The following is a 24,764-nucleotide window of genomic DNA, read 5'->3' as shown; positions in this document are numbered from 1 at the left end:
ACAATAAGTAGTACATAAAATACGGACATTATTAGGCAGAAAGTCCGCCGTGTATACTATTCCGTGATGGCTTCCCTGAAAGCCTCCTCCATCTCGCGCTCCTCCTGCACCTTGCTGGCGCTCTTCGTTGTGTGTGTCCTTAGGACCCTATCAGACGCTGGCACCGGCGCAACTGTCTTCCTCGCGCGCTTTGCTGGGGATGCCTTCGTCGAAGTCGCCGGCTCGACGTCTGACCCGGCGCTTGCGCTCTGCGCGTCATCTCGCGTGCGCTTCCGCGTCCGGCGTTTGTCGGAGCCTCGTGCTGATCTTGTCTTCGTAAATGGTTTGGGTGTATGTGTGCCAGTGGGCGTCGATCGTGCGCCCGAGCCGTTTGCTCTCGCTGTCCTCGTCTGAACTTGGGACGACTCTGGTGCAGGCGAGGCGGGAATTCGTCGCTCCTGCTCTGAGAGCTCATCCCGCTGCCGCGCCGCTGCTTCAGCGAGTTCCAGCATGGTCTTGGGCAGCGGGACAGATTGGCCTGGAAGTGCCAATGCCACTACCTGTTCCATATCCTTGTCTTCGTCACTCTCGCTCCCAGTCTCTCCCACTATTTTGTGCTCCTCATCATGACCACGACTTTCGATGGCATCGAGAGTAGAGCTGGTATCGTCCTGCTTGTTCAATGGTGCAAGTGAGATCGTAGTTGATGTAGGCAACACCTCGTGGAAGTTCCTCGGAAGTGTGTACGGTTGGACGACATCGTCCGCAGCCGTGAGGAACCCCCCTTGTCCCTGCACGTCCTGAATCGACATCAGTATTGCCATGATGCGCATGCCGTTGTTTATGATGTATCACCTCCTCATTAGCGCCGGAAGGGGAGCCTTCGCGCTGTTCGCCGCCCGCATACTGCTCTTGAAGGCGTTGTCGGATTCGCAGACCGTGAACAAGCTTCGTCCAGCGCTTGATCACCTGCTCCTCCCGCTTCGCGCGTCTTTTCTCCTCCGCATCATGTTCCGCTTCCCAATACGCCTTCGACGGGAAGCGATTAGTACTCTGCCGACATAAGCCCGCCGTTCGATCACTTACATCGAGCACAGCTTCTTCGTTTTCGGCGGCGACGACGATGCCGGTGACGACGGGAAAGGCCCTCCGCTTCTTGAATTCGAAACCCGTCTGAAGTACACAGCTCCATCAACAGGCGATCATTGAGAACCGGAAGTGAAGCGCAAACTTACCACAGCTTCTGCAAAGTCAAAACCGAGCTGGCGCGCGACCTTCGCCGTGCCTTTATCTGCGACGTACGGTATGTCAAGACAGATGTGCGACGACAGAACTCACAGTACTCACAGGGGATGTGGACGGCACCTGCAGGCAGCATTGAGGGAACATAGAGATCGATATTACCGAAGTCGTTCTTTGGTACTTTACCCTACAGGAAAAATGCATCAAGAAGGGCTTTCATGAAGGGGTTGCGGCCGCTCACATTAATGATCGGATTAGGCTTGTAGAGCTCAGTCTGGTTCTCGGCGTACAGTGCCTGCATCGCCGCGTCCTCGCCCGCGAAGCCGTCCCCTTCGCCTTGCTCGCCCGCTCTGCTCTTGCCTTCCATGAGAGCCATTTCGATTGCTCGCTGTTTGTTCACGGTCATCGCGCGCTGCTTCACCCACTTCATCGGCTGAGCGCCTTCGCGCACGTTCCTGCCCTGCCGCATCCAGTTCTCTGCGGTTTTAAGAGCGACCACAGAAGATCGTGGATATACCGGCTCCCCACGGAATTTGCCCAGCTCGACGGGAGGGTGGATCACTTCGTCCCTTTTGAGATGGCGTTCCAGCACATAGCTGTGACAAGTCCAGAAAGACTTGTCCGTGAGATGAATCAGTGTAGAGGGGAATTTTACAACTCACAGAGGATGATTCTTGAACCCTGCCATAGAGGTCGGCATTGCTTCGGTCAGCTGGTTTGTTGTGAGCTCCTCATCCTCTAAGTCATCCCTATGCTGATGCGAGCAAGTCGCCCTTCTCAGCACCAACAAAGGCAATCAGACGGCGGCGCGCACCAGTCGATATGGACGCTTGACCAGTCCTATAATACGCTCCCACCATTCTTTCCTGCCCTTGCCACCTTGCTGCATCTTGGACACCTTCGCGCCGAATTCCCTGGCATAGCGGGGCGTCACATCCCGACCATAACTGTCTTCCTCAAAGGCGACAACGTATACCATCCGGTTCTCGACCTTAACCGGCCGGCTCCGGTCGGGTTTCGTCACGGCATTGGGATTTGGTGTAGGATCAAATGCCTTGCGCTTGTTGACGATGCATCGGACGGGGTCGACTGAGAGCCATCGAGCGTCTGCACGAGAGAACACTTCCGCCCAGAAGACTGGTGCCGTCGTTGTGGGGTTAGGCGTTCGTTCTCCTGTGATGTACAGGATATGATGTTGTCAATGCACGCCCTCAAATTGCACGTCGATCTCTCACATACTTCGTCTAGGCTGTTCAGTTGGCACGTTACCCCACTTGCGACCTCTCGATTGCCTCAGTTTGATCACAGGCGGCGCCTTCTGCTTGCCTTTGTCCGCCCCGTTCACTTGCGGCTGCTCGCTGCCGATGCGTTGGCTTGTTCCAGCGAGCACTTCTTTCCCCTTGCCCTTCGCCGCCGCAGTGGCAGACGGGAGGTCAGGAATCTGTACTTCTTCCATTTCCATGTCGTCGTCTTCATCACTTCTTGCACCTTCCTCCGCTTCAGCCTTCTTTTTTGACTTCTTGGTCGTGGGTTTTGGTTTGCCGACACTCGCCTGCCACGGCACGCTCTGAAGACTGACGACCAATCGCGTGGGTATTCCCAGTGCTCTACACAAAGCGGTGAACAGCTGGGCACTGGTATCCCTCGAGCCACGCATCATGAGGGCATGCTTCATCAGACTCTTCTCGCTCCGAATCATCTCGCCCTCCATATCGTCGTCGTCGAGGTCGTCTGCTAGCGCACGCGCCTTTCCCTTTCCCTTCTTGTCCACGGTGATCTTCTTCTGGACCTCGTCGAACGTCCTACTACGGATATGACCTGTACGGTCGACCCTGAAGTTTTGACCCCACCACTCCGCAAGCCGGACGACAGCAGACTCAAACATGCGCCCGCGCTGAGCAGCTTCGGGATATCGAGTCCTAGTGATAGAAGAAAATGCATTCTGAAGGTGTAAAGGTGTGAGAGACATGAGCCTAGCCTATAGTATGTGCGAGGTTATGACAGGACATGAGCCAACGCAGACGGCGGGACATACGTGCAGAAGCGGATCATTGATCCACTTGTTCCTGATTCGCGCATTAGCAAGCAGAGCAACCGTGTGTATCTGGTGGCACATCAGCCTGGCGAGGCGTTCAGCCTGTATCTGCTCCGCTCTGGGATTCTTCCTACCGCCCTCAAACTTAGTCGCCAAACGTAGAACCAAGGCGAGGGAGACGCACTTTGGACTATCCTTTTTCCCTCGTCTGTGCGTTTGTATGGTTATCTCTATGTTAGGCCTCTCCGACGGGCCTTCCTGCAGGTCCTGGGTATCGCTGGCTCTGTCCAAGGCCGACTCAAGAGGTTGCGCATGGTCTTCCGGCTGGTCCGCTTGGGGAACAATGACTTCCTCCCAGTCGAAGTCATCGTCGCTGTCTCCGCCAGCGACTGAGCTATTCTCAGCACTTCCGAGCATACCGAAATGCTACTGACACGTTCTTGAATCTTGCTATGGAGCGCTTTCAGACAGCCGACCAGAACTTCAACGATACGAATGGTTCTCGAACTTCTCTACGTCGTTGCTGAGAGAAAGAGATAGCGCAGCAGCCAACGGCAGCCGGGTCTCGTGGACGCCTCGACAGACAGACAGAGAAGATGAACGCGCTTGACGGCAGCGAGACGCGTCGCGTAATGAGTCGCGCCTCACATGACTCAGCCGCGTTCACGCGCCAGTCCATCCCGCGCAAACCCAAGTGACGTAGGACCGCATTTCTGTTTTTTTTTGGAAGCCCACTGCGATGGCCCGTTTCTTAACAGGGGCGAGCGAGTATCTGACTAAGTAAGATTCGAGCTTCAGTTGGGCAGGAAACGACAACTCTACTAATTATTGCTATACCTAACGAGGTAAGATATCTTTACAGGGGATCAGTACGAGTACGGTACATAACACAAATTAAAGGAGTAAAACTCACGAGCTTCAGTTTGGTAGGAAACAACAACTGAAGCCCGCGCTGCAAGACATCAGGTAAATAACGGGCAGCTATGCTGGTGAGCCATCATTATCTTCGAAAAATAATTTAACGAACAAGCAACAGGTCCGACAGGTACAGGTACGTCAGGGGGCGCGTCAAGATCGCGCTGATCCCGACGCGATAACGCGACGTCATGCTCGCGCGTACCGCGAGGCGTTCGGACGCGCTTGGCCACCAACACCGATTCCATCTCGAAGCAGCGTACTTCGTTATTCTGACTCCTTTTAAGTTTGCTCGCAAGAAGCGTCTCAGCGAGTCGTCCGTTTGGACTCATTCAAGTTGGAGGTAAGACCAGACATACAATCGGCAGGCGATGTCGCGCTCGAGCACGCGTTACAACGGACTCGAGCGGAGTCAGAAAATGGACCTGTCAATCGCTATGGAGCCACAGGGAGCCACGCACCTCCGGGCAAGTTTTCAGCCGCCGATCCTGTGCGGCAAGCGGTCAATGGAAACGACACCGTTACATTGATGTAACCTCACCATTTAGAGGGGCCACCCACCGGTAAACCATTGCAACCTAACCGCTTTACGGCCCTTTTCGGAGGTTTCTGGAATTAGAGCTCTGAGAGGATTCGCTTAAATCCTTTCCTTTCTTGTAATCAAGCAAATCCCACAGATGCGATAGAAATGGTATTATTGCGACAGATGAAGAGCGCGCTTCTGATGGTACACATTACTTGTACAACTGCGTGACAGTGGATAGCGTCCAGAAAGAAAGCACGAGTCATGGAAGGCACGAAAACATGGAGATGTAGCTATGAGAATTCCGCTGCGTAACCGATCGTCAAGACCAAGACCACTCCTCCCGCTCACTCAAGAACGGTGAACTTGAGCTGGAGCTGCCCGTCGACCTCTACGGAGTCGCAGCGGACCTTGTCCATGTTCTCGACGATGTAGTGCGCGCCACAGTTCTCGATCTTCGCGCGCTCATGCGACGTGCAGACAGCGATGACTGTCGCGCCCGACGCAACGCCGGCCTTGATACCGGAGGGCGAGTCCTCGAAGACGAGGCACTTCTTGGCATCGAAGCCAAGGCACTCTGCAGCGAGCAGGAACGGGTCGGGCGCCGGCTTTCCTGCCTTGAGGCGCTTGTCATCGGCAGTGATGGTCACCGGAGGGGGAGTGATGCCGACGCGTGTCATACAACCGTGCGCTGTGACGCAATGTGGTCAGCGTCTCTCTACATGCAGGCCTATAGGAAAGAACATACCATATGTCTTAGCGCCAGATGTTGCGACTGCGTAGCGACCCTTGGGGATGGACTCGATCATCCGCTTGACTCCGGGCAGAATGCGCACGGAGCGGTCGACTGCGATTGCCTCCTGCTGCCAAGCTTGCAGCTGGTGAAGCGCTTCCTTCGTCTGCTCCTTCTGCTCTGATGTAGTCTCCTCGTCCTCTTCAACTGACGACTCTACGATGCGTGCTCGGTCGTCCGACATCATGAGGAGGCTGCTAACGCGGTGGAGGAATGATGGGCGGCGGCGGAACGCGGTGAGGTTGCTCAGGCCACCAACAAATGACGACGCTCGAGATGAGGTGCGGGACGAAGGCGTCGACGCCGCGGGCGTGAGTGCAGGAGTGCTGGTGCTCGATCCAGCGGGTGAGGCAATCGGAGAGTTTTGGCGCGAGCCGGGGCCGTGCTTGTTGTAAGCGTCGGCGAAGTAGAGAATGGTCTCTTCGAAGGCTTGCACCTCGACGTCCATCTCGTGCGACTTGATGTGGGGCTTGAACTGGGAGAGGTTGTCCACGGCGCGCTTGCCGTGAGTGGCGGCGATCACGTAGGCCGGGTCCTGCCCAATGTCTTTTGCGACCTTGCCCCACGCGGCCTCGACAGCGGCGATGGAGTCAGTGAGCGTACCGTCCTGCATGGGAACTTGGTTAGTAACCGAATGAAATGGTGATGCGTCGGGTGCCACATACCATGTCGAAGAGGACGGCGTCAACGCAGAATGTCTTTGGGGTAGAGGACATGTTGGATGTAGGAAAGGTAGATGTAGAGGAGTAAGTCGAGGTATCGAGGTGGCAGGTGGAGTGAACCTGTTCTTATGTTGTAGGAGAAGAGGTGTGTTGTGATACTGACTGAGACTGACGGACTGGGCTGACGGTGGGTCGTCTTATATACGTCTCGATCGCCATTGTCGGTGACTCCGTGAGAAAACATTGAGGCGAAAGCGGAGGCTGGCATTTTTCGTACCCACTTCCAAAGGAGGAAGTACGGTGGAGCAGACAGTGGATCGGACACGAGGAAGCGCCTTAGTGTTGAAGAAATGGGGTGGCGCGCGCGACGGGTGGTCGGCAAGAGGAGAAGGCGGCGGAGCTTCGTTTGTCACCCCAAGGGTCATCAATACCACGCCTGCCTAATTGGGACGCCAGTGCTCGAAATCCCAGTATCGATGCGGGCGTTGAGTCGTAAAAGGCAACGCCGTCTTCCCGGCCCAAAATGGGATGCTTCGGGAATCACCCCTTCTGCGTTTATCTTTGAGGGTCCTTTTCCCTCCTGCTACGCGGGCGGACTATGGGCGTCGGTACCGTGCGCTGGGGTTCATTTCACCAGTAGCCACCCTGGAAACTGTGTGAACAGACCATGACTCGCAGTGAACGTGCGACTTGGCGCTCGTCCGGCCAAGCCCGACAGAGCCCGACGCTCCGCATATAGCAAGTCTCCACTTACTCCACAACCTCTCATCGAACGTCGGCCTGTATCACGACGTGCATTCCCAAGGCCAGTCTTCTCGCTCTTAGAATACAGTACACGTCATAACAACCCGCCCCTTTGTTTTTTCTCTCACTTTGATCGGGCGGTTTCAGGGTGACGTTCTCGCAAGTGGAGCAGATAAGCTACTAAGCAGTCCCTTTTGGGAAGTTGATGCTCGAAAGTTAGACATATGAAGATTCCTGGCGATCGATGCTCCATACTCGAGCTCGCTATGCCGTCCTCTGTCCTCTTTCCTCTACTAATGTTCACATGCGGGGCACGAGTGACTTGAGCTTGTACCCTGCACATACCGCTGCCGAGGCTCCGCGGAGCCTTGAATGACCATGTTCTACTATTAATGGAACAACGCCAACGCCGGCGGCGTAGGATCACGAAGCGTTTGCGACCACCTTCCTAACGCGACGTTTGTCAAATATTTCCGTGCTCCTTGACTGTATTCGTTGTATCGTCCCTTCCGAGGCGCGGGCAAGAACAGGCGCGAACACCGCCCCATCCGGGTCCCTGAAAGATTCGGCGGCTGTCATGGCATCGTTCTCAGATAAGGAGGCCCGTACTCTCGGCAGCGCGTACACGTTCATCTTCTTGTAGCGTCATTGGTACCCCCTTTCACTGAATTCAGAGACCCAGTAGCGTGTCGCCATATGTATTGAACTTCGCTAAACACAGCTTAACGTGTGCTGGTATCCACCTTGTTCGCGAATTTTGCACGCGGTAATGCTCGCGGAGATTGAGGACCCACAACACGTAGTGCATGTGATTTTCGCACCGTACATGACTCTGCATCCTTTTCTCCTCAACTACCTCCAACCTGACAGCTTTTGCTTGACTGCCACCACAATGTTTCCCGCCGTGCAATTGCGCCATCCGACAGGAGCCATGAGCTCTGCTTTGGCGCGGCCGGACCTGCGTGTCATGAGCCTTGATTGAGCTATTCCCGCGCGTCCTATCTTTCCTGTGCGCTTCTCGTCGACGTTCTTCTTCCAGGGGATGCATGCCATCGCACATCGTCCTTTCCATTCAAAGCACAACTATAGCCATGCAGACGTCTCGTGGTAAGCTCAGCTGGTGAGTGCCATGGGATGTTGACTGAACCGTTCACGCCTCACGGGTTCCCTCTCGCAAACTCCCCAGCTATAATTGGCGCGTTATCCTAGTTGAGAATGGCCGTGATCCTCGCTGCTCTAAGAATGCTCAGGCCCTCAACTATCTAGCTGTGTCTAGCCCTCTTTTCTTACCTAGAGAATGCACGTTGGCTTATCGGTCTTCTCGGTTGCCCGCTCGATCGCTTCGTCAATAACGCCTGTACATTTCTCCCAGACTCTTCAGTACTGTTTCGGGGCGATTTGACATCCAAACGCCAGGATATGATGCCAGTGGTTGACATGAATGCCGCTGTGTCGCCTCAGACGCTATACGCTATAGACTGCCATTGGTGCAAGCCCGACCGACCTGGAGCGCCAATCCTATCTCACGCGTCTCATAAGTGCTTCTACCGCCGTGCGGCAGGCTTGTTCGGCTTCCAAGCATGGCAACGATAGACGCCCAGTGGTCGGGCTTCTTCCAGGGGTCGTGTTCCCGGTAGCCAGTCATATTATCAGGAACTCTATTCTGCACTTTCTGCATATAGCACAGCTTCCAGTTGGGATCCGATGGCTCTCGCGCTTGCTATTCGCCAAGCACTGCCCACAGCGGAAATTACGCCAAATCAGCGCGGCATCCGCTCATGTAGGATAGGAGCAGTAGCACCTCGGAGCACAAACGGCGCGTTCGCGATTGCCTTGCTCCGTCGGCCTAACTGTCTTCGTCGTCCACGTCCTAGATGTTGGAGGCTGCCGCTTCATCAGGTATGCTCTCCCATACAACGTAATGGCCTAGCTGCTGTCGCGGCGTTTCCTGCAATTTAAGCTATATTTCCCTCGCTCCATTGTCGCAGATCTTCATCTCGCCTGTAGTGAGCCCCCGACTGTGGCAAGTCGGAAGGCTGGCTGGGATAAGCTCATGTCTTCCCTGCTGTCTGTGTCCTACTCGGCCGAGTCGATCTGAGGCGTGTATACACACGCACTTGCCTGAACAACCGGAGATCCTGAGGTTGAGATGTTCCGATCACAAGTAGCATTTAACGGTTGAATCTGGATTGCGGCGATCCCATCGTTCGCAAGTAATAGTGTCTAGCTGCGAACCTGGGTACGTCCTTCGATTATTCCTTGTCTAGCCCTTGTCTCTGCGCACTCGCACAAGCTGCTAACACTCTTTCTACCGGAAAAGCTGGAGCTCTGGTACTAGTTCCACTGCGTTGCAAAGTACAACGGGTATGGCCATTGTGACGGGATACGTATCGACGATCGGTCGCGTTTTGCCATCTCCTATCACCCTCGCCGGCGGTGAACTCAAGCTTTCCTGTGACAGGACCGCCAGCCGGGGCCTCAGCGAACATCGACGCGTCATATAGTTTAAATCGCCTTGTAGGCCCGGTTAGCAACGCTGTAACCAATCTATTACGTGTATGTTTGCAGATCTTCATTCCAGCTTTCCATATGTCCTGATATGTCGTACTGTTTCCCTCCTTGTCAGAACAGCTATCGCTCCAGCCGACGGGGTCGCTGCGTTTCCTTTGCCAACGACGCATCTGACCAGGAGATCTGCCGTTCCGACGGCGATCCTGGCACAGCCTGCACTGCACAAACTGAATTGCCCCGGAACCCGGTCGCTGTATATGTGCTCTCTTTGGCAGTAGGATGGACGGTACCTCGGGTAAACAGTTACTCAATCCTGGTATCAAGAGTCTGGCTCGCTCTGTAAGGAACTTTCATTACGGCTGGAAGCGGGTGTGAGGAAACTGTACTAACAGTTCGAGCCAGGATCGCCGGAGCCTTTAGAGACTTGAAGGAGAGATCGACGTCTGCGCTCAGGAGAATGTTTGAGCCTCTATGCTCCACTTGTGCGTACGTATGACGTGGATGAATGAATTAACGGCCGAAGACAATATGAGGGACAGCCACGTTTGTCGTGGCAGACAGCGAGAGGGAAGTGGGAACTTCAACAATTATGCGCGACGTCGGCACTGGGTATCTCACGACTCACCGTGTCGAATTGGGCCATCGGGGGACGAAATTTCTCCGAGCTTGAAGGGGTCCATCGAATGGTGGCGTTGCTTTACAGACAGTGATTGGGCAACGTTGGGGTACCGTATACTGATTCAGCGACTTCAAGGCATACGACCTGTAGATTTTACATCGCTCCTTGAGTCTCCTTGGGATGTCGAGAGCGAGCAGGGACGGCGACTACAGAGACAGCGGCAAATACCTATATCAACCAACCCCTTGTACATGGCCTTCGGACAATCGCATGCACCGAGCACACCTTTCTGACATGAATTTGACGACGACGAGCTGCAGCCGGAAACCAGACGCTGGACCCATCTCCTGCTCTCGCGGTATGCGCAATGCCTAGTCAAGTGAAGTGCCGTGCCTAACACAGGGCAAAGTCATCGCAGGTGTGTCGCAGCAGCAACTAAGAGATCGCGGCATTGGCTTCGTTCAAGCTAGCAAGTCTCGCATGACACAAACCGTGCATGCGTTTATCAGCGATAAACCCTAATTGTCGGCCTTTCGCATTGTCATTTTGAAAAGTGGAGACCCTTGCGGAACGAATGGAAGAACGGCCATAAGGTACGCCATCGCTGGTTTACCGACTGGCACAGATGTTGCCAGTGAACCTCAAAGTACTGTCCCTAGACAAACAAATTCAGAACGACGTACTTCTTCCCCCAACCCCCGGCCGTGGAGCCTGCTAATCGCTTCGCAACCATGAACCGGGAGAACAGCCGCACTCGCTCGCAAAGGCACCGAAACGAGGTATGCCCAACCACCTGAACAGCGCCATTCACGCCGCGACGACTGCGTACATATATATCCCCCCCCCTTCTGACTCGTGATTACTGTACTCATGATCATGATAATCATATAGAGTCGCAGACCGCTGATTGTTGCCCCATCGACGCGTACGTTGCTGTCTCGTTTTGACAGCATCTATTCTCACACTCATCGCTTGCCATCCAGGACGTATTCAAGAGGCACCATGAAGACAAGAAAATACTAGGCGACGGGACATGCGCATTGTGACTGTGTGCTACAGGCTGTGGGCGCTATAACATCAAGTCCACCCTCCGTGAGCGGCGTACTCTGGGTCTCTTGCACCCACACGTATTACAGCTTCATACTCAAAGGTACATATATCATTTTCAACTATGAACATCGTACTCACGTAAGGTTCGAACATGATAACGGAGATTAATCAACCATTTGTTCGAGGTTCATTCTCAACGAATCTGTCGTAGACGCCGAGAAGGTGAGTCCTCTATGTTATATCTCTAGCTAGCCTCCTTGGCAAGCATTTTCGAACAGTGGGTCGTCGAGTGTGCTGCACTTGAAATGCATCGGCTCAGAAACAAGAAACACTTGTCGTATATTACTGGAACAATGCTCGATGGAGATGTTTACTCAAGCATGATGGCGTCTCTAGAACCACGGCAAGAATTATGTGAGTGAGTGAGAATTCATCGTGACCGGGCTGTGCCCTGACGCTGCCTTAGCATTCGGCATAGAACCGTTGCAAATCTCTGCGTTGAACTTTCGACTGTTCGAATGACGACACACATGTACGACTTGTGCTCCAGAGCGCTCAATTATCGTTGTTGACTTTTGCTCAGGTCTGCTTGACGGAATGTCGACATTAACAACGAACATCGCCAATATTGTTACACTCTATCTCGCGCGTATGCTCTCTTCCCCGTCCTCACCCGGCCCCTTCATGCCACTAGACACCGCAAAATCGGATCGCATACCTGAGACCCGAAAGACTCGATGGACTGCTCGCGCACAGCCAGCGCTACCAGATGACCTGCGACAGATTGACGCTCCGCTATGATATGGTGACATGCATGTGGTGTCCCGCGTGCGGCGGCGCCCTCAAGCGGGTATAAAACTGGATTTGAGACCAAATAAATTGAGAATCATCTTGAGGAGAAATGAATGCACGTGCACCACAGAATAGACATCGAGGCTCACTCGCCACTGGGAGCGATAATAGTGCATTGATAAGACTCCGTCCGGCTCAAGCGCCACTGCCACGGCTTCCCTGCCTTCAACAAAGCTGGTACAATATGCACAATCGAAGACTTTGGTTATATCGTAGGGCACTCATCACCGACCGTTGCAGTGGCAAGCGTATGAGACCGCTGGTGTGCTTGTGATATAGCACGGCGGCCTCAAACACGGATGCAATAACATGGGATCGCCGGTGCCAGCATACGGCAGCGGAAGAAAGCGGTTGCCGCCCCTAGGCCCCGAGCCGTACTCTTTTTTGTCAGATAGGCCTGTCCTTGCGCATCAAATTTGCTAGCATTGCAGGCAGCAGGGGCACCCATCAAGGATGCTTTTGCGGATGAGGGGCGGACTTGTCAAAGTTAATGGTGTACACGCGGTTGACATACTTGGTAGGTGCGTACTCGGGTTGCGGACCCAAACTCTAATCCGGACAGAAGATGGGAGGAAGCTCTGTTTCCTCACAGGTGCTGTGTGGCTTCTCAATACTTCATTGGAAATAAGCTCTGCTGCGATACGCAACAACGTGATAGCAGTCTCAATGATAGACATCCCATCGCAGAGTATGGCACACTGGGACGAAGGCGGGGCAATTGGCTGGACATAGCAGGAGCGAAGAACCGGTCGCCGCCTCACTGGCAGCCCCTGTGACAGTGGCTTCGGCGTTCTGTCGCATAGCGCATAGACGTTCGATGTAGACGTCTGTTGCTATTGGGACATGTTGCACCGTTGTGGGCAAAAGACTGTCGTGGAGCATGGACATTATCAAGGCGTCCTAGAGCGTGCTTCTTGAATGTCAGCGAACTCGGCGGGACATTGATGCTGACGATCGCACGTGACCTGCGTCCGCATCATTCGATGCCGGAGTATGATAAAGACATGTCAAGAGGGCCAGTGATCACTTCTCACCTTCGAACTTCGGACACGACGGGAAGACAAAGCGCTTACAGTTTCTATTTCCTGTATCGACATCACGGCCGGTGACAGCGGCCGACAGCAAAGGAATGGAGATCACGACTTGCCCAAAATAGAAGGAGCATGGCCGAATGAGGCAAGTGAGGTAGCTCGGGAGGGAGTTTAGGATGCAGGCATTGTGATCGAGACAAGGGCGATCGGAGCGATAGGCACGAGAGGGTGTGGATTGAGGGGGGCAGAGGTGTGGCACGGGGAGTGTCGTGTGGTTGGGAGCGCTTGTTGTCAACCAGCAAGGATCCTTCTAATCAAGACGATAGGCGTGCCGAAGAGATACGGGCTGTACGGATGTCCGTCAACGTCGGTGACATGCAGCAGCGAGTGCTGCGAACACCACACATGTCGCCGATTGCGGCAGCCGTGGCCGACGGAGAAGAAGTGTCTGGGCCCTGGAGCAGAGACATACGTAGGGGTCCCGGGGTCCGAGTGGGAGGCGTAGTGGGAAGAAGGTTTCGGCGTCTGACATGCCCAAATCAGTCAATCAACGCCACGCCGAATGCGCTGTCACCTCCTCGCAGCCCTCCCGGCGCCGTCGCAGTGCGTTTGGCTGTCCGCGCGGCGGTGTTGCGAGGCGGCGGGGCGCGGTCTGCAGCCATATCATAGACACGCGGTAGTGGTCAATGTCGGATGGGACAATGCACAAAGGAACGCACGAAGCATATGATCTACGTGATTGGGAGGACGCTGACTAGTAGTGTTTCAATGTGGGATTTATATCGGACCAAACAGGTGGCGACGGTCGCTTCGCCCTGGCGCGGTATGCCCCTGGACCCCAGCCGCCCTTATCCCCTCTTCTCTCTCAACCCTCATCACTCCCGCCCCCGCGTCGCCATGAGCCGCGCCCACAAGTCCAACATGGCCCCTCCGCAAAACATGGGCCCGCCTCAGGATGTCGTTATGGGTCCGCCCCCACTGCCGCCCCAGGTCGCCCAGTCCACGTCCCAAAAGTCCAACAGCACGGACGTCGTCGAGAAGTACCGGCGGCTGAAGAGAAAGTACTTTGACCTTGAAGAGGTAAGCGATCGCGTAGTTGATCTACTCGCATACCAGACCGTCGAGGTCTGATACGACTATAATCCCCCTAGAAATACAAGGAGAGTATCCTTCAACTGCGAGGCTCTGGCGAACGTAATGTAAAGTGGCGAGCGGAGAGACGGTGAGTATTTTCTGCGCATTCTGCCTCTTTAATCAGGCTTTTAGCTGTTGTTTTGTCCTTGCTCTCTATACATATCCCGTTTCGTCATCCGTCTTCAAATTCTTTTTTAATTTCATTCGCTCTTTTTGGTCCCAAGCTTGGACTTGTCGTCCATCAGCTTTCACCATCCACGAGCATCTTGAAGTGAAGGCTACTCTGTACAGCTGATTTGCCTTCTCATTTGCCTTCTCATTTGCTTCTCCCGTTCATCATGTCTCACCGTTCCTTTCCAATTCTTCCTGTCTACATACTTGCGAGTCACGGTTCTTCTCGCATTTGCACATTTCGTCATATGGCTCTTATACCTTGTTGACGGGCTCTTGTACAGCTTCTTCCTTGATCGCATCACAGAACTCGAGTCCAACCCGCAGCTCAATCCCGGTGCACTCAACCTGGCGCCGCCCTTTAATGCATTTCCACGCTCACTCCTCTCCGTCTCCGGGCAAAAGTACTTCGTCAATAACCTCCGGCAAGCAACCGATGAGGTCGTTCGAGGAGACGCCGACATTGACCCGTATCTGCTCTCGCGGCATGTCGGGCCTGACGCGCGCAAGCGAGCAGAAGCAGAGCTCAAGGAGCGACAGGAGGAAGAGGCGCGCGAGGCACGACGTACGGTGCGCCGGCCGCGGGGCGGAGCGAAGACCAAAGACATCGGAGCGCCGCTGACGTTCGCGCCTGCGGGTACGCCGCCGGTGCTGGTGTCGAGCTCCGGGACGCGTCTGCGCCTCAAGCCCCCCGCGCCGCCGTCCTCCGAGGGAGGATCGCTGGTCGGAGGCGGGCACCCACAAGACCGTTCGCCATCGCCTCCATCGCCTCTTCAGTCCCCCCACGACGAATACGGTCCACCGCTCGCGCATGGTCACGTTGCGGACATGGCGCCGCCTCCTCCTCAGTCGCAGATGCAGATGACTCTGCGCACGTCATCGACGGGCGGGCTAGCGGCAGCCACGCGGCCGTCTGATTTGCAGCGGCACGCCAAGCCGAAGCGGCTGAAGGCACACACCGTGCAGAGCAAGAACTACAGCATCCCGACGGTGCCGCGCGACGCGAAGGGGAGCCCGATCCTCCCTCTGAACGTCGGCATCATGACGGTGCATCGCCTTGGGGAGGTGTGCACGCGTGAGCACTTCCATACGGAGCGGTATATCTTCCCTATTGGCTACGAAGTGACGAGGTGCGTGTCTAGACCCCACGTCCAATCGGAGGCGCTAACATGTGCGTCACAGGCGCTATGCGTCCACGATCGACATGCGCGCGGAGGTCCAGTATACCTGCACGATCCTTGATGGCGGTGACGGGCCAAAGTTCAGAATAATCGCGGCGGACCAGCCCGATAAGCCCATCGTTGCGGGCACAGCGACAGGCGCGTGGTCCGTCGTTGTACGCTCCGCGAACCATATCCGGGAGCGGCAGCACTCGAACTCGGTGTCGGGTCCGGACTTCTTCGGCTTGGGACAGAACACGATCAAACACCTTATCCAGGAGCTGCCGGGTGCACGTAATCTGAAAGATTACGTCTGGCAACACTTTGTGGAGGGCGGGTGAGCGTCTTCGTTACTTCTTGTTAGTCTTGCCGCGTGACGGTTGTGAAGTGACTCATCTTCCAAACACAGGCCGCTCGGTGGGCGCCACGCCGCGGTGATGCCTGCCCTCTCTGATGACCATGAAGGTCAAGGGGCGGGCGGCGGGTACTATGCCGACCGCGGCGATGGTGAGCGAGAGCTACAAATTATCCAAGAGGGCGAGGACCACCAGGCATACCTTCCCCCGCCGCCACCAGCGCCGCCGAGCAACAAACCCATCATGTTCCAGCAAGAGTATCGCGAGTACGTGCGTCCGGCCGAGCGTGGTGAACAGGAGCCGCCCATGCGCCGCGAACGGCGAAGTTCACGCTCGAGCAACTCGCGGTACGAGGACTATGTCGAGACCGATTCCGTCGTCGGGCCGCCCGACGCCCGCCGGACAATGTCGCACTCGCCCGTGATGCACCGCGAGAGGGAGCGTGAGCGTGAGCACGAGCACTACTCCCCGCAGCAGATGCCGCCGCCCCACGTCACACGCTCGCACTCGCACTCGTCGATGTCCTCGCCGCACGCGCACCACCGCTCGCCATATCAGCCACCGGCCCGCAATGGCGAGGCTGCGGCAGGTCCGGTCACGCCTCGTCATCACTACATGCCGGCCTCCCCCCCACCTGTCCCTGCCACTCTCGCTAGTATCATGCATGCGTATCCAGCCCCGCCAGGCCCCGCCGGCCCACCCGACACCGAATACACCTATACCAACGGGAGCGGCCATCGGAGAAACGGACACTGAAGAGCACCTGGACCATTTCTTCTCTGAAACCCCGGCGCCTGAGGAGGCTGCACGGTTCTTGCTTATCGAGGGGACGCGGTCGAGAGAATGTACCACCACGCTTTGCTACGTCTTGCTTTCGCTGTCTTCTGTATTCTATACTACTCACCCATGTTGTGACTAGCGGCCGCGCGGTCCGCAGACCGGGGCAGCCGTGACTGTATTGCACATAATGTCTACTAGGTTTTATGCACTAGGTTCTATGGCAAGTCTTCGTCCACGTTGTCTTTCTTGTCTTGTCCAGTTAGATATGGTCATTTTCCTTCTTTCGCCTTAGGCCGGTGCCCTGGAAGGCTGCTTGCTTGTGCTTGGTCCGATCCCAAGCATAAGCGCGCGTCTACCTTCTGGAGCACTTGCCAGCCAGCCCCGGTGGTTGAGAAGTGGGGAGTGGGGTTTCCTGCTCTCATGACTCCTACCCTGGTTGTGCGTCCTTCGGGACATTGAAGGCTACATGAATAGTCGAGTGGCTAAATGACGATGCCCCTTGTGGGACTCCAGCCGATGCGAGGCTAGTGCTGGCAATTGGAGTAGTATGAGGGGCTGACATTTTCTCTGTATACACAATATGGAGCTGCTTTGAGACGCAATTGAACGCATTACTGTGTAATTCCAATTTTTGGGAAAGTTGCTCTGTTCCTTCGTGCTTGCTCTCTTCGGTATTGAGCATGTCCAAGGACAACATATACTATTGAACAAATGAATTACAATCTTAACAACGGCTGTAGGCTACATGTGAAGCCAATAGTCCTAATTGCACACAACCTAAGTTTAACTCAAGCCACGCGCACGAACGGTTAGAAAGCAAGGAAACAGCACACAGTCATGTGGAATGTTCGCATGGGCGGGATGGAAGCGTGAGCGAACCGAAGGTGCAGGGTATATGTACATACAGAAAGCGAAGGAATGCAAGGCGTGTTTGGTACACCACTTGCGTAGCCGTGCACATGTCACGGGTACAACGTTCGAAGAATAGCGGACAACTTCTACATCTGCTAGAAGCTGTCAGCGAGGGCTAGGAACAGTGCCGCTAGATGACTCGCCACGTAGTCTGCGGTGAAGTCAAGCATGCGGTTCAGAAGGCCGTCCCGACAGTCTGCTCGCTTCCCCTCCACAATGGACTCGGCGAGCGCGCACCGCGGTAGCTGCTCAGCCGCTTCGCCGCGAGGAATGCAGGCAGCTCCTCCTCCGGCATGCGCAGGCAGTCAATCGGGATCAGGCCACGCCGCCCGCGCGGGACCTTCTCCGCGTACGCCCACCCGTCGTCGAACCGCCGCAGCATGCGCACGCGCTCGCCCGGCGCCGCAGCCATCTCGTCGTCCATCGTCGGCACGAACGGCCGCCGGATCACCTCCACCGTCGCGAAGTGCGATGCCGTCTCCGCGTCCGCCGACTCCACCGTGTGCCCGTCGTCCTCGCCCTCACCCTCGCCCTCGCCGGTGCACGCGCTCGCGGGGTCCGCAAACGGGTTCTCGGGCGCGGTGGCGTACGTCGAGGACTCGACCGTCGAGACGAGGAGCGAGTCGGGCGTGACCATCGTCGCGTGCGTCGAAGCGCGGCTCCGGCGCGCGTCGGGCTCGTCCGACGCCGCGGCGTGGGACGGCGGCTTCGGGAACTCCCACGCCTCGGACGGCGTGAACGGGCGCACGCACATGGGCGACGGGAGGGCGACACTGCGGACGTGCAGCGCGGCGCTGCTGGGCGCGGTGAGCCAGTCCGTCTCGCCGGAGCCGTCCGACGACGCGTCCGAGGAGTCCACGAACGGCCCGTCGCTGCCCCAGGACACGCGATCCGGGCTGCGGACGGTGGGCAATGGCTCGGAGGCGGCCGTCGGTGCGAGCAAGGGGGTGGCGATGGACCCACTGAGGTTGCTCGGCCAGACGTGTACAGTTTCTCCATCGGATATGGGCGCTGCGGGAGCGGTGGAAGCGAAGTGAATGGAGGAGGCTTGTGCGTTTGAGCTCGTCGGAGAGAAGCCCTCCCACTCGGCTGGGGTGGCGAAGCTGCTGCTCCGAGACGCGGTGTCCGAGCCTGAAGCGGCTGCACGCCCGTAACACGACTTCTCGCCGCCGCCCAAAAGCCAGCGGCGCCGCCTGTCATGGCGGTGGGAGATAGCACGCTTGCGCAGGAAGAGAAAGAGAAGCAGGAGGAAGAAGAAGGTTGTGAGCACCGCAATGGCTGCGATGTCGCCTTGAGACAGATGATGGCGCGAGGAGGGATCGTGTGCAGTTCCTGCAGAGCCAGACTGTCCCGCGCTTTGCCCGGTGCCGCCCCCTGCTGTGCTGCCACTCCCGGACGAGCCTGCGCCGGAAGATGGCCTTGAGGTCTGATGCGGAGCGGCGGCTCTATCAGAGCCGGTGAGTGCGGCAACACCGGATACTCCAGTCGCCGCACTCCCGACGCCGTTTTCGCCTGTAGAGCCATCGGTTGGGAGGGAACTTGAGATGACTGCCCCGCCTTGAGCGTTGGCTATGGCCGCGGGTACGGAAGTCGCGCCCGCCAGTGCTACTGTTCTATAAGCACTTGCGCCTGCAACAGTGAATGGAGAAATGTCTGCATCGCCAGAGCCATTGGTAGATTGACCTGATGGTGATTGTGAAACTGCGGGGGTGTTGCCAGAGCCAGCTGCAACTGAGAGGGTCTGAGAGCCACGCGAGGCGGAGGCGGCGTTGGCAGGATCTGTTGGGTCTGATGGGCTTGACACCGATGACCCTGAAGTCGATCCGCCGCTGCCATCACCTGCGCTCTCACTCTCACCACTTCCTCCGCTCGCTCCTGTCCCGCTCGCGCTGCTCGACCCCCCGCTGCCTTGCCCGCCACCGTCGCCTTCGGAGCCGCCACCTTCCCCACCCGATTGTCCGTCCCCAGAAGAACCTCCGGATTCAGAGCCCCCACCCGAGTCGGTGGGAGTGGGCGATGGATTTGTTTGAGCAGGCGTCGACGTCTGTTGCGGCTCTGGCGTGGGGTCCTGCGCAGGAGAGGAAGAAGGATCTGCTGCAGGTGAGGTGTCCTGCGCCTGTGTTGTGGTTGGCGAGACTTTTGTCGTCTGCTCTGCTCGCGTGGACGTCGCCGCCGGCCATGGCTCCCCGCCAATCAGGGGAGACAAGAGCGGACCAAGGATCGGTATGGACGGGATGGGAAACGGGAGGTTGATGAGCGACGGATCGCGTTCCTCTAAAGCCCTAGCGCGTCTTCGCCGGTGTCCTGCCTGCAGACGCGCGTGCATGGTCGTGCAGTCGTGACTGTCGAGAGAGACGTAAAATGAACGTGGTGCAAAAGAGCGTGAGGCGACGCCAGACTAGCGAGACGGCACACTAGAAGAGCGCAAGTGCGAGAGGGGGACTTCGCGGTGTGATGGGAACGAGGAATGGCTGCAATGGCGGCCTGAGAGCAGCCCAGAAGCGCGCCGGGAGACCGCTTGCCTTTGCTGGTCTGTCCTTGGCCTTCTCCGGTCATTTTGAGCATCGGTCAAATTCGCGGGTAACCGGGGAGAGCTAGTCCTTTTTCGTCGCTCATCGCTCTCGACTCGAGATCTGATCTCCACCTCGTCATATGCCACCCAACATTAACACTAGCGTTGAACTCTTCGTTCTAACTAATCCGAAATGTACACAGAATGCTCACAGACACCGCATCGCGGTATCTCTAGCTGCAATCACAAGGAATTTATCCACACAAAAAAGCCCAAAGAAACCGCGTGCATGTGCACACGCTGACTGATACAGGAAATTGGAAGACGAGGACGGCGCTAGAAGGTGCGCACGTAACATTAGCCGACGGCGGCGCACACATTCTACTCGGGCTAGCATCTCTTCTGCGAGTGAGGCATTACGCCTTGTAACATCCCGTCCACCACGGAGCCACACAGTCGCAAAAGCAGCAGTCGAGCAGCAGAAATCATGAGGGTGCCCGAGCTTGCCAACCTCGAGCGGGTAGTCTGGACACTGCGCATGCGCAGACGTTACCGGCCTGATGCTTCTGATGTGGACCGCACAGTTGCCGCTCGTCCCCGAGGGCAACAACGCTCATCCCGTGTGAGCTGGCCCGAGATAGGCGGTCAGCAGATGCTAGACGTGAAATAGCGTCTCAAATCTAATTTCAAGCAGGGGCGCAAGGGGAAGTCGGCGTACTGTGCTTCACTTGTGCGTTCAGCGAGGTCTCAGAGGTCCCCAGACAAGCTCAGTTTCATGTTGCCCTCTGCTCTTGGGAGGCCGGGCGGCTCTACAGCCCTTCTCATACTATACAGGACGTCATACATTTTTAAAGAGATGACTCGGCATAGCAATCTGCATCAGATCACATCCCAAAATGCAGACACAGACCTGTGTGCGTGCATGTCGGCTACGTTTGCATGCAGTCCAATGGGCGAATCCTTGGAGGAACAGGCAGGAGGTGAGTGTGGACTGCCGACGACGTGATGCACGTAGCTCGCTCATGGACCTCGCGCCATAGGCTGACGCCGGGCGACAGCGCTCGACGTGGGTATCCAGAGCCTGCGCAGGTTGAAGGAATTGTCTAGTCTGTTCTCAGGAGACTACAGCGCTCCGGCGCCACAAGGGCCGGCGCTCGCTGCCCCCCGCGCTCGGTGCGTTGAGGCCTCCTTCCAATTCGCGGAGATCCGAATGCAATGGGGTACACGTCTAAAACACGACGTAAGCGGGCGGTATGCTATGCAGTCAATTACCGTGAGGCTTCATGATCCGTGCTGATCTCGCGATCTGATGCATGCGCGTACAACAGCGGCGTTCAAGCGAGCATGTCTTCAGTCGGCGTTGCGTGTACAGGAGGTAGCGTGGAACCTGTGCCGACAATATGCTTTTTCATGTTCGAGCACGCGGCACAGAATGCGCTGCACGGCACAGCGTCAACTCTTGTTACTGATGGAGCCATGGGCGCAGATGCGCGCTCTGGCTTCTTGCCAGCCTATTGTTAACTGTGTTGTCATATCATCAAGATCTGCGCCTTCCATCTGCCAGCATTTGGGCAGTATGTTCATAGCCAATGCCAGTCACCTTGTATGTCATGACAATGCACAGACCCGTCATACGCCCTACATTGAAGAACCGACGTGCTGATGCCTCGCCAGGACCTGGTCCTCAAAGTCGAAGCATGCCTATCGCTCTGCCCGGCAGCATGGAAGCGCCACAACGCCCAGGAAGCGCCAGTTCCTCGCTTCCATTTCCACTTCCATTTTGTCCTCCCGTTCTATTTCTTCTTGTATGATCATCGCTGCCGTGGGCGTCCACCGCTATCAGCCTGTAGCGCCGCAGTGTCTCTTCCCCATACAGCGTGCCTGAGAGCCGCGTCGATGTGCTTGGTCCGAAGAGACGCGGAGCGCAGACGGAGTCCTTGGAAAAGCGCGGAAATTAAGCGGGCTGAGAGCATTGCAATGGCCGTTGGGCGGCGGGCTAGTCCTCCTGCTGACCTAGCTGACACTCAAAATCGTGTTCGGGTACGTGCCTCGGCTCTGTCGTTCTTGTTCTCGCTACAACCCCCGCGCTGCGTTCCTCGGCTGATAAGAGCTCGCAAGCGAGGTATAAGAGGTGGAGTGCAATGCCTAGCGGGTTTTCGTTCCAGACCCGTTCATTATGCCTGCCACGAAGCCCTCACGATGCTCGGACGACGTCTCGCTTGCAACCTGCCCAACCCAGGACATAGGACTCGTGCACGAGGTTTCTCTAAATGCCGCTAAGGACGTCTACGCTTGCGGTCCATGGCGAGCTTGGTCCACACGTGAATAACATTTGCTACAATCTACCCTATGCCCCGACATCTGACGAAGCTCCTCACGGTCAGTTATTGGTGCCTGGCTTGTACAATTTTGTGCTGTCGGATTCGTAGGTCCATGTCCCCATGTCGCACGTAATAGTCCTGATTCTTGGCAGATGTCAGCGTTCGGGGTGATGCAAACGTACTACTCGCAAGGATTCCTCGACAACATGTCGCCGTCAGCCATCAGTTGGATCGGCAGTGTTCAGCTCTTCCTCGACCTTGCTCTGGCGGCACCTGGCGGAGACCTGTGAGTATTACTGGTATGGTATAGAGTCTTGTGCCGTTGATTTACAGTCTCCATATAGGCTAGACAAGGGATACTTCAGACACACCGTAGTAGCCGGCTCTGTAATCTTCGTGATCTGGTTCGTGATTTTTTTAATTGACATACATACCTATGCTCAACGCATTTATTCACGCCTTCCCCGCTGCCTTGCGGTCTCTTTCCCGGTGCGTACTCCCGTGCAATTTAGTCATTTTATGCTTTCTCTAGTTAGCCCACATCAATACTATCAAGTCTTTCTCGCACAAGGATTAGGCATGGGCATAGGCATTGGGCTTGTCTACCTTTCTACGTCCGTCATTGTCACGCAGCACTTCAAGCAAAATAAATCCCTCGCCATGGTACGTTGTGGGTTCAATGCAGCAGACTGCGTGTGCTCACCTACCTCCCAATCTAATAGGGGGTAGTGATGTCTGGAGGATCGCTCGGAGGATTCGTCTTCTCTGGTGAGGCAAAGGCCTGCACATCATGTCGTCAGCCTCCCTGATTGATGCGAAATGTAGTGGCTTTGAACTATCTCCTTCACAGCCCCATGACGTTTGGGTGGACAATGCGCTTGTCCGCTTTCTTCTGTCTGGGTCTGCTGTTTCTGGGAAACTTGCTCATGTTCGAGCCGCATCCCTCGAAGGATACCATCGCACGGACGGACCAAGCGGACGCCAGCTCAATCATCGATGAAAAGGTTCTAGAGAAAGTCCGCCAGGACAGTATCCAGACAACGAATCTGAACGACCAATCGACCCGCCAGGGGTCGATTTACGACGCAAAATACCTATGCTTCTTGGGCATGGGTTTCCTGACAGGATTGGGGAAATGGTTCCCTACCTATTATGTGCAGCTGTTCGCGGAGCAGCACGGCGTCAGCCAGCAATTGTCATTTTATGCGCTCGCCGTCATGAACATTTCCAACATGCTTGGTCGCATATTTCCCAACTGGTTGGGCGATCGGTGGAGCCCCTTTGATGTATATATGGTTTGTTTGCTTTGCGCAGGTGCGTCCTCGATAGATCGACGATCTTAAAGAAGCACAACCCTGATGCTAATTATATAGGCGGTGTTGAATTCTCAATGCTCGCGTGCTCAACATCGTACGGATTAATACTCTTCATTATCATGTGCGTCGGTACTGCTATAACAGATTATATGCTGATTCTCATCAACTCTACATTATTCAGTTACGGATTTTTCCTCGGCACATGTGAGCCGTCTTTCCCGACACTAACGTAATTTCCTGACATTGGATTGTAGCTATCTCTCTCTATCTCCCTGCCGTAGCATCGCTTAGCGACGAGAAGGCGCACGAGGGGTATGTGCACATATCGTCTCCTGACGTCTGTTGCTGACCTGTCACGCTGCTAGGAAACGGATGGGACTAGCGTTGGTTCCTGTTGGCGTTTCTTCACTTATCGGCACACCCATAAGCGGGGCTATCCTTGGACCCGACTATGAATGGTGGAAGGGAGTTGTCTTTTCTTCAGTGAGTGTCGTGATTTCAGTAGTAAAGCCGGCTGAACGAACTGAATGGACAAATCTCTCCGAAGATTACAATGCTGGCAGGGGCTATACTCATGTGCTCAATCCGATTGCCTAGCATCCTTTCGACGCGCAGGCGTAATTCTCCGACATAGTAATCAATGCCAACTTCTGTGACACGACAAAGCATTTGGGCATATACCCAGACAATCCACATATTACATACTTATCGACCGTGAAATGGTGCCTCGCTTTGACACATACTTACTGCTGTCTCCTCTGATGCTTTGATTTACTTCAGCAATAATGTTATGCTTATTATTTGGGGACCGCTTAAACCCACCAGCGCATCAACTTCGTAACCAATACTATACCGCATACAGGGAATCTAGGCCGATCTTTGAACGGTACCAAGCATTGTAGAAATTCAGATAGCTCCTTCCACTCCTCTCGCACTTGTATGTATTACCATATATTTTCATTCCTAATGTTTCATACAGCTTTCACCTGTCCTATAATACAAATGTATTGAAAGAACGACGTGGGGGGTCCTTAATGTTTGCTTGTGCCTTATAACTGTGAGACGGGTCGAGATCTCGACAACATGATTTACGGTTACGGCGCCCATGGGAACAGTGCGAACTAATAGGGCCGGTGTGAGCAGATT

At 55.6% G+C, this 24,764-nt stretch overlaps 5 protein-coding genes across 5 annotated transcripts; 2 read left to right on the top strand and 3 right to left on the bottom strand.

Annotated features, from left to right (window-relative positions):
- Positions 1-56: 56 nt before the first annotated feature.
- Positions 57-3,673, bottom strand: POSPLADRAFT_1037103 (hypothetical protein; the record flags this gene model as incomplete). Its single annotated transcript, XM_024477193.1, has 10 exons — positions 57-779; positions 835-1,032; positions 1,066-1,152; positions 1,215-1,270; positions 1,327-1,408; positions 1,463-1,817; positions 1,884-1,975; positions 2,036-2,394; positions 2,461-3,199; positions 3,257-3,673. 10 exons carry the CDS (start codon positions 3,671-3,673, stop codon positions 57-59), a joined length of 3,108 nt encoding a protein of 1,035 aa, XP_024334081.1.
- Positions 3,674-4,938: 1,265 nt separating this feature from the next.
- POSPLADRAFT_1174762 (hypothetical protein) lies at positions 4,939-6,306 on the bottom strand. Its single transcript, XM_024488309.1, has 3 exons — positions 6,153-6,306; positions 5,443-6,094; positions 4,939-5,385 (listed from the first exon to the last, which is right to left on the bottom strand). The coding sequence occupies exons 1-3, from the start codon at positions 6,201-6,203 to the stop codon at positions 5,042-5,044; spliced, it is 1,047 nt and encodes a 348-aa protein (XP_024334080.1). The 5' UTR covers positions 6,204-6,306; the 3' UTR covers positions 4,939-5,041.
- Positions 6,307-13,361: 7,055 nt separating this feature from the next.
- Positions 13,362-16,695, top strand: POSPLADRAFT_1174760 (hypothetical protein; the record flags this gene model as incomplete). Its single annotated transcript, XM_024488308.1, has 6 exons — positions 13,362-13,559; positions 13,752-14,036; positions 14,108-14,178; positions 14,546-15,391; positions 15,444-15,587; positions 15,831-16,695. 6 exons carry the CDS (start codon positions 13,362-13,364, stop codon positions 16,531-16,533), a joined length of 2,247 nt encoding a protein of 748 aa, XP_024334079.1. The 3' UTR covers positions 16,534-16,695.
- Positions 16,696-17,644: 949 nt separating this feature from the next.
- POSPLADRAFT_1067951 (hypothetical protein) lies at positions 17,645-20,025 on the bottom strand (the record flags this gene model as incomplete). The annotated part of the gene is made up of 2 exons (XM_024482250.1): positions 17,645-19,777; positions 19,885-20,025. The coding sequence occupies 2 exons, from the start codon at positions 20,023-20,025 to the stop codon at positions 17,645-17,647; spliced, it is 2,274 nt and encodes a 757-aa protein (XP_024334078.1).
- A 443-nt stretch (positions 20,026-20,468) lies between these two features.
- Positions 20,469-24,239, top strand: POSPLADRAFT_1157712 (hypothetical protein; the record flags this gene model as incomplete). Its single annotated transcript, XM_024487230.1, has 16 exons — positions 20,469-20,625; positions 20,673-20,711; positions 20,927-20,961; positions 21,060-21,154; positions 21,524-21,584; positions 21,656-22,021; positions 22,455-22,588; positions 22,647-22,706; positions 22,839-22,965; positions 23,025-23,070; positions 23,128-23,616; positions 23,676-23,739; positions 23,800-23,822; positions 23,873-23,930; positions 23,984-24,101; positions 24,216-24,239. 16 exons carry the CDS (start codon positions 20,469-20,471, stop codon positions 24,237-24,239), a joined length of 1,896 nt encoding a protein of 631 aa, XP_024334077.1.
- Positions 24,240-24,764: the final 525 nt, after the last annotated feature.

This window comes from Postia placenta (assembly GCF_002117355.1).
Source record: "Postia placenta MAD-698-R-SB12 unplaced genomic scaffold POSPLAscaffold_19, whole genome shotgun sequence".
NCBI lineage: Eukaryota > Fungi > Basidiomycota > Agaricomycetes > Polyporales > Adustoporiaceae > Rhodonia > Rhodonia placenta.
Note: the sequence above shows the minus strand (reverse complement) of the source record. Positions and strands in the feature narration are given on the sequence as shown.

Bases quoted from the DNA above. Each gene is read 5' to 3' on its own strand.
- POSPLADRAFT_1174762 (XM_024488309.1), bottom strand. From the start codon at position 6,203: ATGTCCTCTACCCCAAAGACATTCTGCGTTGACGCCGTCCTCTTCGAC. The intron at 6,095-6,152 runs GTATGTGGCACC...GTTCCCATGCAG, and splicing joins ACGCCGTCCTCTTCGACATG to GACGGTACGCTCACTGACTC. The intron at 5,386-5,442 runs GTATGTTCTTTC...ATTGCGTCACAG, and splicing joins ATCTGGCGCTAAGACATATG to CGCACGGTTGTATGACACGC.